At 49.7% G+C, this 16,563-nt stretch overlaps 1 protein-coding gene across 1 annotated transcript; it reads right to left on the reverse strand.

Moving 5' to 3' along the window:
• Positions 1–372: 372 nt before the first annotated feature.
• On the reverse strand, positions 373–16,165 carry CYP24A1 (cytochrome P450 family 24 subfamily A member 1). Its single transcript, XM_037059938.1, has 12 exons — positions 15,388–16,165; positions 14,984–15,174; positions 13,793–13,886; positions 11,841–11,937; positions 9,616–9,707; positions 8,862–8,973; positions 7,365–7,510; positions 5,058–5,224; positions 3,976–4,054; positions 3,302–3,496; positions 3,077–3,200; positions 373–1,313 (listed from the first exon to the last, which is right to left on the reverse strand). Exons 1-11 carry the CDS (start codon positions 15,667–15,669, stop codon positions 3,090–3,092), a joined length of 1,566 nt encoding a protein of 521 aa, XP_036915833.1. The 5' UTR covers positions 15,670–16,165; the 3' UTR covers positions 373–1,313; positions 3,077–3,089.
• Positions 16,166–16,563: the final 398 nt, after the last annotated feature.

Here is a 16,563-nt window from a genome sequence, read left to right on the forward strand (position 1 = left end):
AGAGAATTAAAAAATGATATACAGATGGAATCTGAAAACACATGAGTTTATAATTCTAAATAATTTCACAGCAAGGAGGAAGCATATACCTATTTTAGCAAACTGTACATATGTACTCAAATATAAAGATATAAATGTGTACTCCTGAAATATTCTAAAAATGGAAATCATTATCAAATTACAGAAATATATAGTATGCTTTTAAGGAAAGTGATTATAAAAATATGTGTAAATAAATCATATGTAAACACAATCTTTAAAAAAAGTTTTATAAGCATTGCATAAATCTCTATGCAATTCCCATTTATGAAATTATATTTGCCTAAAAAGTTTAAATCACATAAGACTGTATACTATACAGGGGTGGGCAAAAGTAGGTTTACAGTTGTATGTGACATACAGCGTCTATCCTTGGATTATTTTCTATTATTTATTTGAGCAACTGTAAACCTACGTTTGCCTCCCCCAGGTATAATTAATCTATAACATACATGCACTTTGCTACTGTCCCATTCTATAGATGTGAAAATAAGGCATGGGAAGTCACTACATATTTTTAAGCTGTGGCTGAACATCATAACATTGCCTCAAACCACAGATCCTAAAGGAAATACCATATATTTTTAAATATGACGTAAACAAAGTGCTATTAGAATACATGCATACATATATAATTTAAAACTATTGATCCAACTCCTTAATGCCATAGAGGCAATACACTAACTAAGTGAAGAATTTCAGGACCCCTTAACCAAATGATACCATGGTAAATCATTAAGGTCTTCTTATATAAGAGGTTTTGACTTCATTAGCCTACTTCTAATAGAGGTATTCTCTAACTTCCCAGCGATGCTCCCATTTCGAAGTACGGTGGCCCAGGAACATGTAGCTTGGCTTACATTATTAATGTTTTTTATGTTATATGATGTTTCTCCAAGCATTGCATTAAGCAGTTACAATAAGTGGATTGTCAGTGTTACCCCGAGCCCCAGATGATTTGGCTACAGTAAGTTTTTTAATTGTGATTCTGTAAACTAATGCCTTGGCAGTCAAGGTTCAAGTGCAGGATTTGGCTGGGCAGGGGCAGAAACGTTCAGTGACTTGTACCCGACTGACAGGTGCCTGACTTTTCTATCACATCATGGAAAATGCAGGAGGGGACAAGATCAGGGGCAAGTCCCTGTAAGTCCAGATGGTGCTGACCTTGGTCAAGGGGAAGCTGGCACTCCACCTGGAAGACAACACCTCATCCGCTTCCCTGAGTCAGAGACTATCTTAAGTGCCATTATCCATTGAAGGGGCAGCTCCTGGAATGCTTGTACGAAAGGGAGAAGAGGAACACTGTGCCCAAATGCCCTTCGAGTGTTGCTCCGTGCTCCGGCGTTGGAGGTTTGCTCTGGAGTCTCGCAGAAGCAAGTCTCAGCTCGCAAGCCCCTTGCCTGCAGGCGGACACAACTCTCTGGTCCAGGTATCGGTAAAAAAAAAAAAAAAATCTGGAAAAGAAGGTATAATCTAATTATATATCCAAGAAGGGTGATTAAATGAGGGATTATCAGCAAATAAATAAATACTAAAACCAAAAACTGCCCTGGGCTCTTGCCAAAGGGAGAGGTCGGCACGATGGAGGTCCGTGCGGCTTTGCCGAAGGTGGGGAGTTTCACAATTCAGCTAGAAGCCCTTCAGCATCCCACCTGTTTCAGTGCTGTGGAGATGCTCAGCACGTAACAAATTGCCTCACAGGACCAGGCACTGGGGGAGGAATTCATTTAGGCCTCATTCAGAAATGTCATCTGTTCCCTGCAGGTCTCCTTAGGTAACCACTTATCGGCAAATGCCCCTCAACTCAAAGTTAGCAAGCAGTGACTAATTCTAGGCAATGCTGAGGAGGTTCTGTTGAAAAACCTAGAATGATTGAAGTTGACTTTGACATGGAATTCTATAAAGCCGTATGTTGGAAACGTCGTATCTCCACAGAAGAGGATATCAGACCTGTCACGCTAATTGTTACCGCTTCGACAGTGAGGGCAAGGAAAGCATTTCAGTCTATTTAATACAGGCTGGTAGAGACACACACTTACAGGCCAGGGGTCCATACAGCAATGCCCTGGGTCCAAATAGGGCCTTCCATCCGTTTTTATAAATAAAACTTTATTGAAATGCAGCTTTGTAAGTCAGAATAATGGCCCTCAAAGAACGTCCATGCCCTGATTCCCAGAACCTGGGACTTGGTCCCTTTACATGGCAAAGGGAACTTTGCAGATGTGTGAAGGTTATGGACCTTGAGGTGGGATCATTACCCTGAACAACAGTTTGTCAGAGAGACAGGACAGGAGGAGGAGAGGCGTGAAGCCCGGAGAGGGGCTCAGCCCTGGCCAGTGACGGGGATGCAGATGGAGCAAGAGGCGTGAACCCAGAAACGCAGGTGACTCTAGGGAACAGCTCTCAGCTCACAGCAAGGAAACACGGGGCCTCAGTCCTACAACTAGAGGCAAGTAAATTCTGCCACCAACCCCAAGGTGGGAAAGAGCCCCTGAGAGCTTCCAGAAAGAAATGCAGCCCCACCGACACCTGGTGAGAGCCGTGTCGGACCTCTGACCTGTACAGAACTGCAACCTAATACATTTGTGTCACCTAACACAAGTTTTAGTGATTTGTCACAGCAGCAACAGAAAATGCATATGACCGTCACACTCGCTTCTTGATAAATTGCCTGAGGCTGCTACAAGCTACAAGGCAGAGTTAAATGGCTGTGAAAGAGCCTAAAATATTTGCCAACCAGCTGTTTACAGAAAAAGTGTGTCTACTCGTGATATTATGTGCAAAAACTGTGACAGCAGCTTGCATTTACTGAGCACTTGTAGGTGTGGTCAGGCTCTGGGCTAAGTATTCTGTATTTGTATCAACTTTCTGGATACACACCACTTTGTTCCCCATTTTACAAGTTAAAAAAAAAAAGGAGGCAGAACAGTTGAGGAACTACTCAAGGTCACCGGGAGAGTCAGTGGCGAGCAGGGTTCCAGCTCTGGCTGACGTCTGGGCTGGCTCACCCGCTGTCATGCCCAGCATCCCGGGTGCTCACCTGAGGCCTCTCACCGCTGGCGGAAAGCAATGGGGAGCTCCCGGCTGGGCACCAGGATGCCCAGGTGCAGCATCTCCACGGGCTCGCGGTCCGTGGCCACGATGTCGTATTTGCGGACAATCTGGAACACACACGTGCACAGAAAAGGGCAGAATTAGCCCTCTTCTCCTGCCTTGTAGAAAAGAACCAAATGCAAGGGCAGCAAGCCAACCAGGGTCTCACCCAGCAAAGAGCCAAGTGCAGCTGAAGCTCAGCTAACCGGCGACCCAGGCACATCCTCTTCCCAACGCCGAACGGAAGGTGTGCGAAGGGATTGATCTTTTTCTCCTGAAGCCATCGTTCGGGTCGAAAGCGACTCGAATCCTCAAAGTGTTCTTCACTGGACCCCAACACCTGGGTATTTAGCATCAGCACTGTCTACAGACACACAGAAACATGTGGCATTGAAGGTAAGCAGAAGATGTTTGAAGAGCGAAACTTCCAAAAGCGGTCACCCTGCAAATGTAAAAGTCACCCACAAATGCATGATAATGATGATTTCTGAAAGTCACGGGGGGCCTGAAATGTGCCAGGTACGATATAGGTAAAGAACTTTAAATTTCTGTATCACATTTCCACAAGAACCCAAAGTGGTAGATTGTATTATTATCCCCATTTTACAGAAAGGCGAGGCTCACCCAGGTTACAAACTCACTCAAGTCCACACCCGAATCCAGGCCTGTCTCTGTGGCCCTCGTTCCTAACACCCATGACGCCACCCGTCAGCCACACGTTAGAACCTACGTATTTGCGAAATGAGTGTTTTCCCTGTAAACGTGTTTAGGAGAATCAGGTGCCTATTTGGACGTGTGTCTTTCAAAGCTCTGTAAGATACAAAATGTACAAATTCGACTTACCCCTTTGGGTAAAGCATATTTGCCCAGAACCGTTGCCTTGTCAAGGGTCCTGGTTGTAAACGGCACACTCGGGGTGAGCCTGAAAAATCAAAACCGAAGATGTGAGGGAGACAGGGACCAAGTTGTAGCTCGTGTTGGTGGGAACGCAGATTCTGGTTACGTACACGATTGTTGCGTAAGTTCATAACTCAGAAGGGGAACCTCATCACAGTTCTTCATCAGGAAATCGCGTCTCTGTCTCCCTAATATTTACATCTCTCGTTTTTATTCCTTATTTTATTGAGTTGACACAACCTGCCAGTACGAGCCTGCTTAGCAGCTGTTCACAGTGGCTTTCCCATTTTGTTCTAGACTTCAAATGTGTATGTTTTTCATGCTTTGCCATGAATTTTTTTTTTAACTTTAATTTTTATTTTTAGAAAGAGGAGAAGGGAAGGAGAAAGAGAAGGAGAGAAACATCAACCAGTGGCCTCTCCCATGCGTCCCTACTAGGGGCTGAACGTGAAACCTAAGGTATGTGGCCTGACTGGGAACTGAACTGGTAACCTTTCAGCTTGCGGGTCAACGCCCAACCAACTGAGCCACACCGACCAGGGCTTTACTCTGCATCTTGATATTTGTTCTAGTTTTCTCTTACCTGCCTTTCATGAAGTTAAAGGTATTTCCTTTTAATCCTAAATGGTGTGAGTTTTGTTTTCCAGAAAGGGCGTAGAAAGAATTTTCAAAGAACATTGGATACTGGAGGCTCAAAAATAAAGATGTCTGTATGTCTGACCTCATATGGTCCCCTGGCTGGGCTTTCATGTCAGATTCTTTGGTCCTGCCCAGAATCCCAATTAGTACTTCCACCATTCATTCAAGTATTGTTACTGATTTAAAGGGGAATGACACTAACTACCCAAAAGTGAGAGAATTTGCCCAAATGGTTTAGGAAACACATTTTGATAGACATGGAACATAGTCCTGAGGTTCCTTTTCTCCCCCCCCCCCCAGTTTGATACATGTTAAGAATCAGCTGTCTCTGGGGAGGGACCCCTCATTGTGTATTTCAGGGGACAGTGGTCTTAGGCCCGTGTTCTTACCGCATGGATTCTTTCAGACAGGCCTTTAAATAGGGCATCTTCCTCAAATCCTCTGCCCGTGGCTTCTGCCTCGCAGGCAACACACTCTGGATTTCCTTAAGCAGCTTTTGTTGCACGTGGGGATTGCGGGATAAATTGTAGAGAATCCACATTAAGCTGTTTGCTGTCTGAAAAACCAAGCGACACAAACTTGAGTTTCTGCAAAGACATTGCCTAAAAAAAAGCCAGTCTGTGCTGAAGCCAAGGCGGGGCCTCCCACTCAGCAGGGGGAAAACCAATTACTGACGCTTTCCCCCACATCCCTGTTTGCCTTAAGTGATTACCATGGATGCGCAGTCTAATGTACTTTATAAAATGTATCGGTGAAGGGTAGTTTATTTATTGAGGGAATCAAAATAGAATCCTGTGAATAATTTGCCACCTTAGACTTAAAAATATTGTTTGGCACAAAAATGGTTTGAACACAGAGGCGTGTGTGCAAAGCTGGCGGAACAAAAGCAAGGTGGGGGGATGGGACCGATGTCAGAGCCAGGTCGTGAGGATGATTATTGCTGTGCCAGACGGTCCCGCTGAGGAAAACTGGGGGAAGGACACCAGGGGCCTCTCTCTATCTTTTTTTCTGTAGTGCTGCATGTATTTCTATATTTATTCCCCCAAAAAAGTTTAATTTGAGAATTATTTAATATAAAAATTGAGTGGGGAGAGAGGAATGGAGATCCTAGGAGTATTGCCATTAGGGATTTAAACATTTTTTTTTGCAGAGCATACACACAAAAAACTGTACTTCTGGAATTTGAAAGAAGAGGGTTTTTTTTTCTTCTGCCACACCCTAAAAAGTTACCACGAAACTATAAAGGCCTTATCTAGACTCAGGGTTTTGGCCACATGCAAAGAGCTCTCACAGGAGGCTGCCAACACCAAAATAAGAGATTTGAGCGTCGAGTTGAGAATTGCAAGGTGCCAGCCCAGTTTCTGACAAAGGCTCGTGGCCTTTTAAGTGGCATTCTCTATTTCCTTTCCAAAAGCAACAAGAAGAGAAAAAATATTGGCGGAAGCAGCCAACTGTAGCTTTGAGCTTCGTGCTATTCACCACTGGTAGTCAGAAGTATTTGTTTTTTAGGCCCGTACTTTTTTTAAGCTAATTTAAACCAACTAGTCTCCTAAAAATGGTCACGGTGTCCTTTCTCTGCAGACAAGAAGACGCTTTAGCCAAGTGCCAGGTGCCAGTCACATAAATGAGCAAAGTGCAAGGCAGTTTGGAGCCAATGGCGTTTATTGTTTTTGGAAGGAGATGTCCCCAAGACAGTCTTCTTCACGTCAGAGGACTGACGGCCTCCGCTGCAAATAAAGTGCGGGCGGCATTAGTACAAGAGTCCCATTTACAGAACAGGAAGAGGGCGGAGCTGCCAAATTAGATGGACTTTCACATGTCTCTGATTTTTCCAATGGAGACTTTCAGAATAGCCAGGACAAAAAGGGAAGCAGAGTTCAGCCCATCAGTGGGTCCGTGACCACAAGGACCAAATAGCGTTTCCAAAAGGCAGCTAACTGTAGCTTTCACCAGAGCCCAGTACAACAGGCAGCCCGCCCATCAGGGTCGCTGCCAGGGCTGAGTGGAGGGGAAGTGGCCTGCAAGACCTCACGGCACCAAGGGCGTCCTGGCTTGACCTCCCGCTTGCACGCTCCGTCCGCTGCCTCTACTCTCCATCCGCCAGCCGGAACCCACTTTACAAGACACAAACTTAATCAAGTGCCCCCTTCCTTCAAACACTCCCAGAGCTTTCCGTCGCGGGTGTAATAAAAGCCAAATGGCTTCCTAAGCCTTCTGGTTACCATGGCCCATCCGCTTCTCCAGTCTCAATGCTGGCCTCATTGGCTAGCTCTCCAGCGACTGTGTCAATATTTTTTTTATCATAAATGAACAGTTACCAGGTAGGTAACATGCACCACCACCCAAAGTACATACCCAATTTTTAAAACTATAGAGCGTCAACTGGGTGCTGTGGAAGTCTACCGCTCCTGGATTCCCGGAGCCGTTTTCATCTGTCACAACACTCAGACCCTGCTCTGGGGTGTCGTCACTAGCACAGAAGTTACAAGGAGAACTTTTCTCCTGTCACGCGGGAGCACAGCCGCTGTACATCACCGGGTCTCCCACGGCACCCGGCGGGGGACTTTTCATCTTAGCTAAGCTAGAGCTCCGTTTATCCTCGTGGAATGAGTGAGTTGCACGGCTCGTTACACCGCATCATGAAAAGATGCCACACCGGGCGGTTTGTTTCCCGATGGAGAATCGGCCGCCCTCACCGTCTCCACCGCAGCCAGCTGGAGCTCCGTGACCGAGGCGTACAGCTCTTTCCTCGAAAGCCGGTTGCAGTGATAAAGGTCACAGAGGAAGTCCCTGCTGGGCTGCTCCGAGTGCTTCTCTAACCGCTGGTCGATACAAGATTTGACTGTTGGAGAAGAGAAAAGGGAGAGGAAGTCAGCTGAACATCAGGACGAGGCGAAGAATGAAGGGGACTAAGATGAAGTCCTCATGGCACAGGGCTTTTCTGGGACACGGACATCTCGAGAGGGGATCACGCTGCCTCATTGGGTTGTCAAGGATGGATGGATGCCCCGGGGAGCGGGGCTTCTCCAGTGTCAATGTGCATACCAGTCACCTGGCAATGCAGATTCTGAATCGAGGGTCCGGGGTGGGCCTGGAAATCTGCATTTCGAACAAGCTCCGAGGTCATGCTGGTGCTGCTGACCTGCAGGTCACATCCTGACTAGTAAAAGCGCAGGGCTTGGAGGGGACCATGATGAGACAGAGGAGGGACAGGGGTCCACTCTCAGAATCAGAACTTGAACCCACTTCCAGGTGTCTAGCTGCTGTGGTCACTAATACAGGCAGACACACTGAGAAAGGGTGTGGCCCCCAAACCTTGGTGCACACACCTGTGTGCGCAGTGCCCGTGAATGTCCACAACAGTAGCAACATTTTCTAATATCTGTCAAGTACACTCCAGGCTTATGTCTCCCTTACTTATACAATCATGATGTGAGCCACCACCCGAATAATAATAGTGGGGATGGTGGCAATACAAATGATGACAATGAGTGGGACAGCCATTGGAGTCTGATCTCCGGGAGCCTTTCTGCTTGGCTCCCAACCTTGGCTTTGCCATCCCCTAGTGTGTGATGTTGAGAAGGTCGCTTAACTTCTTTGCGCCTCAGTTACTCGGGGCTAGGAGAAGGATCCGACATGGGTTTTCTGGTGGGAGTTAAATAAGCATGTATGTTTAAATGTATGTAGTATATTATTGTATCCCAGAACAATACCTAGCCTCAAATACTTCATAATGTAGCAGAAATAGCTCTGATGCCTTGAGGTATTGTCACATGCCAGGCTTCGCATTGTCTATACTAGACCCAGAAACTGTTACATGGAGGTAGGTGCTATTATCATTGTTGTTGTTAGCCCATTTTAGAGACAAGACAACTGAGGATGAAAAGGAGATAGCGCATTTGGCCCACCTGCCGCACCCGTGGCAGACCAGGGAATTGAACCCAGGTACCTCTGACTCCACAGCTCTGGCTTTTAATGCCTCCTGGTTCCTGGAGACAACATGATGCTACCCCCCCACCTTTTCCTTAGAATTTGTATACCCTGGGATGACCCCTGAACTCTCCTCTGCAAAGCCCAAAGGAATCAGGAGGAGCACCTCCCGCTGAGCACTGAGGTGGCCTGGCCTAGAAGACCACCGCAGACCTCTGGGCAGCAGCTCGGGGACAGTGAGCCTGGGTGTGTGGCCCTGTTACCTGACTTGAAAATGGTGTCCCAGGCCAGCGTGTGGGCCTGCCAGACCTTGGTGTTGAGGCTCCTGTGCAGCTCGACTGGGGTGACCATCATCTTCCCGAACGTGCTCATCATCTGTGAGGGACACAAGTGCCTCTTCACTCCTGTTTCTGTCTAGGACAGCACCTCCTCTGGACCGGGTGGAGCGGGGGGGTTCTGAGCATGGTGCCCTGGGGCCCCTCCCCTCTGGGCCCGGAAGCCATTCCCACCCCGCCTCCCAGGAACATATTCAGAATTGTCTCTGGGATGATTTTTCAGTCAGGTACTTTTTAAAAGTACTTCAGTACTTTTTAAAAAAAATTGCTCTTATAACCTACTTCTTAAAAAAAAAAAGGAAAACTATACATTTTATCATCACCCGCATTTCCAAACCTCGGCCACTCCTTTGCCAGTCTCTCTGCATCGACTAGGTCCACACAGGACCTAAATGATTCAAAAATGTAAAGTCTGAAAATTTTCAGGCTTTTGATAACCATAGTTTAATCAATTGACCTTTGACTGGACATCCTACTCTAACTTTGCCCAAATAACAATTTAATGTGCTGCTTTATTATCCCTGCATTTTCGTGCGTACCCAGGCACAAAAATACATAGCACACATTCAAATGAACACTTAACTATTGTAATAAAAGCTATGTGCATGCCACTCTTGGGGAAACCTGGCGGTGCGTGCATCCTCGGTCAGGACAACTGCTCTCCCCCCCAGGGGGTGCTTACTGTTTTGATGGCCTTGATGAATTCCAAAGCTTCGTCCCCCGCGTCCTTCCGAAGGAGCCCAAACCTCTTCTCATAGAGCACAAGGCAGATGCCTGTTAATTAAAACCATCAATACCATTAGCCTCGTCTGGACACTCTGGTTAGCTGGCCAGTAAAAGCTCAATTCCATCTCATAGACGTGAGGTCTTTTCAAAGGACAGAGGAGTGAAGGGTCTGAGTCTGATCACTCTTTGTAGAAATTATCTCTGGGTCCAACAACCCATCCCCTGCAGAGCCTCCTGGTCAGAAACGCCACTGGGCATTTCTCTGACTTCCCAGGCCTTCCTGGAGCCTCCAGAGTAGGAGGCTCTGTCTGGCTAGTGAGACCAAGAGGACACATTATTTTCGCTTGCTAGATAAAGTGGGATGTGTACCCTCTTTCCGTCTTGTTTTTGCCCAAACTACGGAGGTGAGGCCAGGAGGGCCAGCAACCATTTTGCAACAAGCCAGCAAGCTAGGGCTGGATGCGCAGGAGCAGAGCGTGAAATTGGCTCCCCAGTGACGTCACTGAGCGCCAGCTGTGGACTGCCTTCCTCTGGACTTCCTGTAATGCTAGACAATAATTTTTAAACCGCCCTGGTCAGATTTTCTTTGACTTACAAAGAAATGCGTTTGCTACTCCTTAATTTGGGTATTTACAGTGGACAACTTCCAAAGCATACGCTTCCTTTCTCCTCTATAATCATTCCTTCCCTTTGCCCTTCTTTGCCCCTTAACACCTTCCGTGTATCTCTCGTTTGCATGGAGCTTTCTCATGGGCCAAGATGACTGGTCCATAAGCTTAAAGTGAGGCTGCTCTGATGGAGGAGACACATCAGGACAAAGGCTACCGTCTTGGGGTGCCATGTCCAGACCCTTGCATCTGTAGCCAGAGTGACTCTTACAGCCTTCAAACCATGCCACCCTCCTGCCAAGAGCGTTTACTGTCCCTCCCAGGTACTCCCAGGTTCAGAGTCCAACTTCCCTCCTGGTTTATATGGCTTCCCAGGGCCGCCTGCTGCCTTCCTCCCACCCTCTGCCCTCGCCCTCCCAAAATATGTACTAGTCATCCCAAGGGCCTCCTTGTTCCTTCACCATCATCTCAGTTCCTCTGCCTGGGCCATGCCCACCTTCTCCACTTGCCCCTGGAGAACTCCTGCTCACCCCCCAGACTCCAGCTGGGATGGCACCACCTCCGTGAAGTGCCTGCAGGCCAAGCCCAGACGGGACATCCCTCTCGGATGTGCCCACGGCCTTGAACCAGCTTCGTCTATTGAACTGGCCTTGCTCCCTTGCCTGCAGCCCCAGTGAGCAGTGATGGGCTTCTTAGTCCCAGGGTGATCCTTGAGGAAAGTGATCATGGCCCCTTCTGTGTCCAAGTCTCCGTGGCTCTCCGTGTGACTCGAACTAAAAGCTCTGTGGGACCTGTAGGCCCTGGCCTGACCTTCCCCAGCTCGTCCTCCCCCGCCCCATCCACTCACACAGGCGTCCCTGGAGTTTCTCGAAGGCCTGCCCCTGCTTCTGCCCCAGGGCATTGGCGCTTCCTGCCTCCGTTCTCTGGAACGACCTTCCCACAGGGCCCCCTGTGGCTTGCACCTTGCCTTTCTTAGGTCTCACCTCAGACGTCTCCGCACCAAAGCACGGTTACCTCATCTAGGCACCTACATTCTTTCTTCAAACCCTTACCCCTTGGCAGAGGGTATGTTAGAATGTGGTCCTGGCTGGGTGGCTCAGTTGGTTGGAGCATTGCCCCCCACACCAAAAAGTTGCAGGTTTGATTCCTGGTCAGGGCACATACCTGGGGTACGGGTCAACCCCTGGTCAGGGTGAGTGTGGGAGACAACCAATTGATGTTTCTCTCTCCCTCCTTCCTCTCTCTCTACAATTATTGTGTTTACTTGTCAATCGTCACCCCTACTAGAACCCAAGCACCATGTGAGCAAGGATGTTGCCTATTTTGCTCACTGCTCTGTCCCTAGCTTGGTGCCTGACACATGACAGGTGTTCACTGCATGTTTGTTGAAGGACTACACAAACTACCCAGAGAACAAAGCATAACTTCAGTGCCCGAGAGCGTCGAACAGCTGACTTTCCTAGTCAGACCAGTATATGATTACAGGGGAGTTCTCAAGGTGTCCACAGAGCCACGATTTTAGCCTCAAAATCACCTGCAAAGTCAAATGAACCGGACCGCAAAGACAACTTACTTTCAAACGACCACTTGTTCAGTTCGCCATATAAATCTTCGATGTGGCCTCTCTCGTTGCATAGCTCATCCATTCTACCGGTGAAATCGGCCAAGACCTTCAAAGAAAGAAGCCACAAAGACACTGGTTAGTCTTTGAGGGGAAACAGAAACTTAGAGCTCGGTGAGGTGACTTCGGGTTTTGCTACCCATTCACTGGCCATAAGGTTATTCCTTCGGAAGCAGCTTTAATTATTTTTGTTCCATGGGAGCTCACCTGAGACCCTAACTGCCTTGTCCTGGATGATTTCCTCGGCTTTTCCAGCAGCCCCCCCGCCCCGAGGCTCAAGTTCTAGCCTGTGATCTAAATTTAAAGAAAGAAAAACATTTCTTCTCATCAGAATGGAGAACAGACCCCAAAGGAGAACTCAGTCAAGTGTCCCCACTGCCGTGGCATCTCGGGGACTTCCGTGCTATAACTACCCTGAGGTTTGCCCTTCCCCATCTGGGGGAGCAAACATCTCTTTACCGTTGGGTATTGTGTTAAGCATGTTGGACTTGGAGCCAGGAAATCGGCAAATGCTGGACGTGGCTGCCCCACTAAATGGCTCCGTGACCTTGGGTACATTATATAAGGCCATTGGACGCCGGTTTCCAAAATCAGGGTTTCAGATGACAAATGCTTCTCCTTTAATGAGGCTTCTCTAGCACCAAGCCTGGACAAAGCGTATTTTCTTAGCTGATCTTCACGACAACCTAGCAAGGGAGAAAGTACGATCACTTCTCCCATTTCCTAGGGAACAGGTGGGACAGCTGAGGTTCAGGGAGAGGCTCGGGCCCTGGCCATTGACACAGAAGTGGCCACACTGGGCCTGAAACGAAGCCAGTGTGACTATAGAGCCCGCCCAGGTGACCAATGAGGCCAAGTTTGCCCAGGTGGTGCATTCAGAAATCTTGTGAATTAGTTACCATCAAAAATTCAGAGAGTTCACATGAACATATAGATTTCCCCCTACTTGTCAATAATAATAATAATAATAAGTAATTACAGGATCTGTGGACACTGCGTCTGCATTCTCATGGGGCACCCATTTGCTGGGATTGGGGCAGTTGCCACCTAGAAAGGGCGTGGGGGTCTCATTGCCTGAAGCCCCTACTGGGCCTGCCATGTATGTTTCTATTAATTACCTGGGCCCTGAAAGCTTCTGAGTTTGTAATCTTTTACCTATACAATCCTACGCGGGTCCCAGTTCAATTCAAAATAAACACCCAGCGTGAATAGGAGTAAAAAGAGATTACCATATGCTTCAATTTCTTGCCCTTTGGCCTGTTGGCTAAAGGATGTGCCTAAATATCTCAGCACGACACAGACACGTTGTCGAGACCTGCCTCCTGTCCAGCATCATTCCAGAAAAGCCCCGTTCGGAGTGGACTTTCTCTAAACACATCGCGACCTAGCGTCTCCGTATTTTCAGTGGGCTGTCCTCTCTGCCTGGGTGCCTCTCTCCACCTCCCGTGGCTTGCAGACTCCTATTCCTCCTGCAAAACCCAGCTTGGATGTCACGACCAAAGAACTTCATAAGCATTATCTCATCCAGCCATTACAGCAGACCTGTGGAGTGAGGATTGTTACCCCATTTTATAGACTGGGAAACTGAGGCTTAGGGAAATTAAATGGTATAGTCGGGTTCTACAGGATGGAAGGCTGATGTTCAAATCTAAGACTGTGGAATACCAATTCTGCATTTGTAACTGCTCCCTCAATGTGATATTTTTTTAAAGAGACGGTGAAGGAGGGAGGAATAGGGCTTTGGCATAGGGGAGGTGGTGTGGAGGGAAAGGAGGAGAAAGTGAAGACCCAGAATTATCCAACGTGCCTGTTTTACCCTCTGCTCTCTGTAGCCGTGACCTGACACTCCCTAAACATCCCTCCCTTCCCAAGAGAACCAGGAGAGTGGGCCCCAGCCTGCCAACCTCATTGATTTTGTTGTCCAGCTTCATAATTTCCACTGGTTTCATGAGTTTCTTTTGAAAGGCATTCCGGATCCTCTGCCAGTCTTTTCCTTCCCTGGGAGAGAAGCAGGGATCTTTTCAGAGCCAAGTGATCATACACAGAGACCCCGCTGGCATGAACTGTATTATCCACAGACACGGAGAACAGGGCCAAGAAATCGCCAGAAATTACAGGCACTGGAGTACTGGGGGACTGGTTTGAAGACAGGCTGAGAAAGCACCTTCCTACCTGGACAGAGAAAGGCGATGGCCAGATAATTGGGATTCAGGGCTGTCCAGGCGACCCTGCTGGGGCTGAGCTGGGAGACCAGATGCCTCAATTCCCAACAATGAGAGCAGGCACCTGAAGACGCCCCCCACCTCCCCCAGAAGCCCAGATCTGTAAGAGGACATGTCTTCTTTCAATCCACGGAAAGTCATGCTTACAAAACCCCTCAAATTTAGAATTTTGCCATTGCCTCCAAATAATAACCTACAGGCAGAGATTCACAAGTGTTGGGAAAAGCCCGTTCCGGTCAGGCACCCTCTGGCACTTGCCCCATAGCTGAACATGAAGCGTGTGATGCACCACACGTTACTATATTTTTAATTGCAGCAATTACATCCTAAATGTATAACTATTAGGCATTAAAAAGGGGGGGGGGAGCACTAATTAAAAAGCACGGGGATCACATCACATTACAGCATTTCTCTGTCTGAAATGCAACTCTGACACCCTCCTCATCTTAGCTTTCAAGTTCACCTAGGTCGTTACCTCCCACCTCCCACTCCCTTCCAGAAAGAAGGGCACTGTCAAAGGCAAAGGACGTGGATTTCCGCCGCTGAGCTTCTAAGAGAGGGTCACAGAGAATTTTAAGGGAAGCTTTTGTTTGTATATCACACGTTTGCCTGGCGCGCCGACCTCAGAACCCCATCCCACCACCATCAGTATAACGCTTTTGGGCATGTCTTTGATGGAAAGGCAGGACCCCGCCCAGATGCCGGAGAGAAGGCAGGTGTTAAGTGGGTTCACAGTACAGCTTTCCCTCAGCCCACCCAGGTGTCTGCAGGAGTACGCGATTGCGTCAGATAGGGGCTTCCGTGTCCCCTGCCTAAGAAGGTTCAAGCGCCCGAGGCGCAGCTGCCGGACCCCATCCCGCCGCCCGGACTCACAGGATAAGCAGCCCGTAGCCTTCCTGGCGATAGTCGCGATAGGCCTTCCAGGGTTTGATCTCCAGCCGCTTGGGGTACGCGCTCTCCGTGCGGTACAGAGCTTCCAGCAGGCAGGGAGAGCCCAGGTGCACCGAATCGAAGGAACCCAACTTCATCCGGAAAATCTTGCCATACTTCTTGTGGTACTCCGCCTGCAGGGGCCGGGCACAGCGCAAAGTCAGCGTGCATCCCTTGCAGTCCCAAGAGCGCCTCTCCCTCCTCCTACCTCCTTCCATCCCGGGACCACCGAAGCGGAGATAACCCGAGCGCACCGTGCGTGCGCCCCGGACGCGCGCCTGAGGGAGGGGGGTTTGGAGCACAGGGCAGGGAAGGGAGAGGGAATTGGGGCGCGATGAGGCATTTACCAGCGTGTCGTGCTGTTTCTTCAGCCCCCCTTTCCAGAGGATCTCCAGCAGGCTGCCCAGCAGTGGCCAGTTGGTGGGGCCCGGCAGGGCTGCCACGTTCTGCGCCTCGCCACGTTCCATCAGCGGGCAGACGGGCACCTCCCGAGGACGAGGAGGCGCGCACGCCGTCGATGTCACGGGTCTAGGGGGCTGCCTAATGCTGTGCAACTGCTGTAAGAAGGCAACCAGGGAGCGACTCTTGCTGATGAGGGAGCTCATAGTTGCCTGGAAGATCCGGCGCATAGGAACGCGCGCGAACCCTGAAGGGCAAGGTTGCTAAAGTGGCGCCAACTGTGTTTGAAGTGATGATTCTGGGAAGGAGACGCAAAGAGGACCAGCAGGTGTGATGAAGAAGGCGGAAGAGGGACAGAAATGACCTCCGCGAGGATGCTGTACGATGCACTGTGCGGCAGCCTCAGGGTGGGTGCCCGCCGAGCGCTGGCCACAGGGGCTGGAGAAGGGCAGCCGGGGGTCCGGTGCCTCTTGGAAGACGAAGGGTAGGGATGTGGACCTGCAAGTCTGACTACAGCCGTGGAGCCTCGAAGGGGAGATGCCAAGGAGGGTAGAAGAAATGCCGCGGGCGCTGCGACTTCCTCCAGGCCCTCTCCATGATCCATGCCCAGGGACCAAGTATTTATAAAGACAGGGCAGGCCCTGGGTGGCCAATGAACACGCTGAGTGGGGCGGAGTGGGTCCTGGCTTGCCCAGCCGGGAAGGACGAGGGACCCGGAGTGGGGCGGGGGCGAGGGGATGGAAATCGGATGGAGTCAGCGAGGTGAGCGAGGGCGCCCGCGCCTCGGGTGACCGGTGCGCTGCTCTTTGGGCGGGAGCGCGGGAGGACTCCACCCCGGAGATAACCCCCGGGGAGGGGCACTGTGCAGCGAGTTCACCGGGTGTGCGCGGAGCACGCCTCCCGGCCCTCCCGCGGCGAGCAGAGCCGGCAGTCGCGGCCGCGAGGGCAGCCCCGCGCTTGCACAATCGCGCTGCTGGGCGGGCAAGGTCTCTGAGTGCACACTGGGGAAGTCTGCCGGCGCCTGCCCGGGCCGGAGAACTCGCGCACCTCCTGGGAGCAGGTTCCTGCCAGGCTGGAACTCTTTCTGGAGGGAGGTTGGCTTTCTGCGCCACCCAAGGCTGGGA

This window comes from Sturnira hondurensis, unplaced genomic scaffold (genome assembly GCF_014824575.4).
Source record: "Sturnira hondurensis isolate 20B ecotype Veracruz unplaced genomic scaffold, ASM1482457v3 Scaffold0011378, whole genome shotgun sequence".
Taxonomy (NCBI): Eukaryota; Metazoa; Chordata; class Mammalia; order Chiroptera; family Phyllostomidae; genus Sturnira; species Sturnira hondurensis.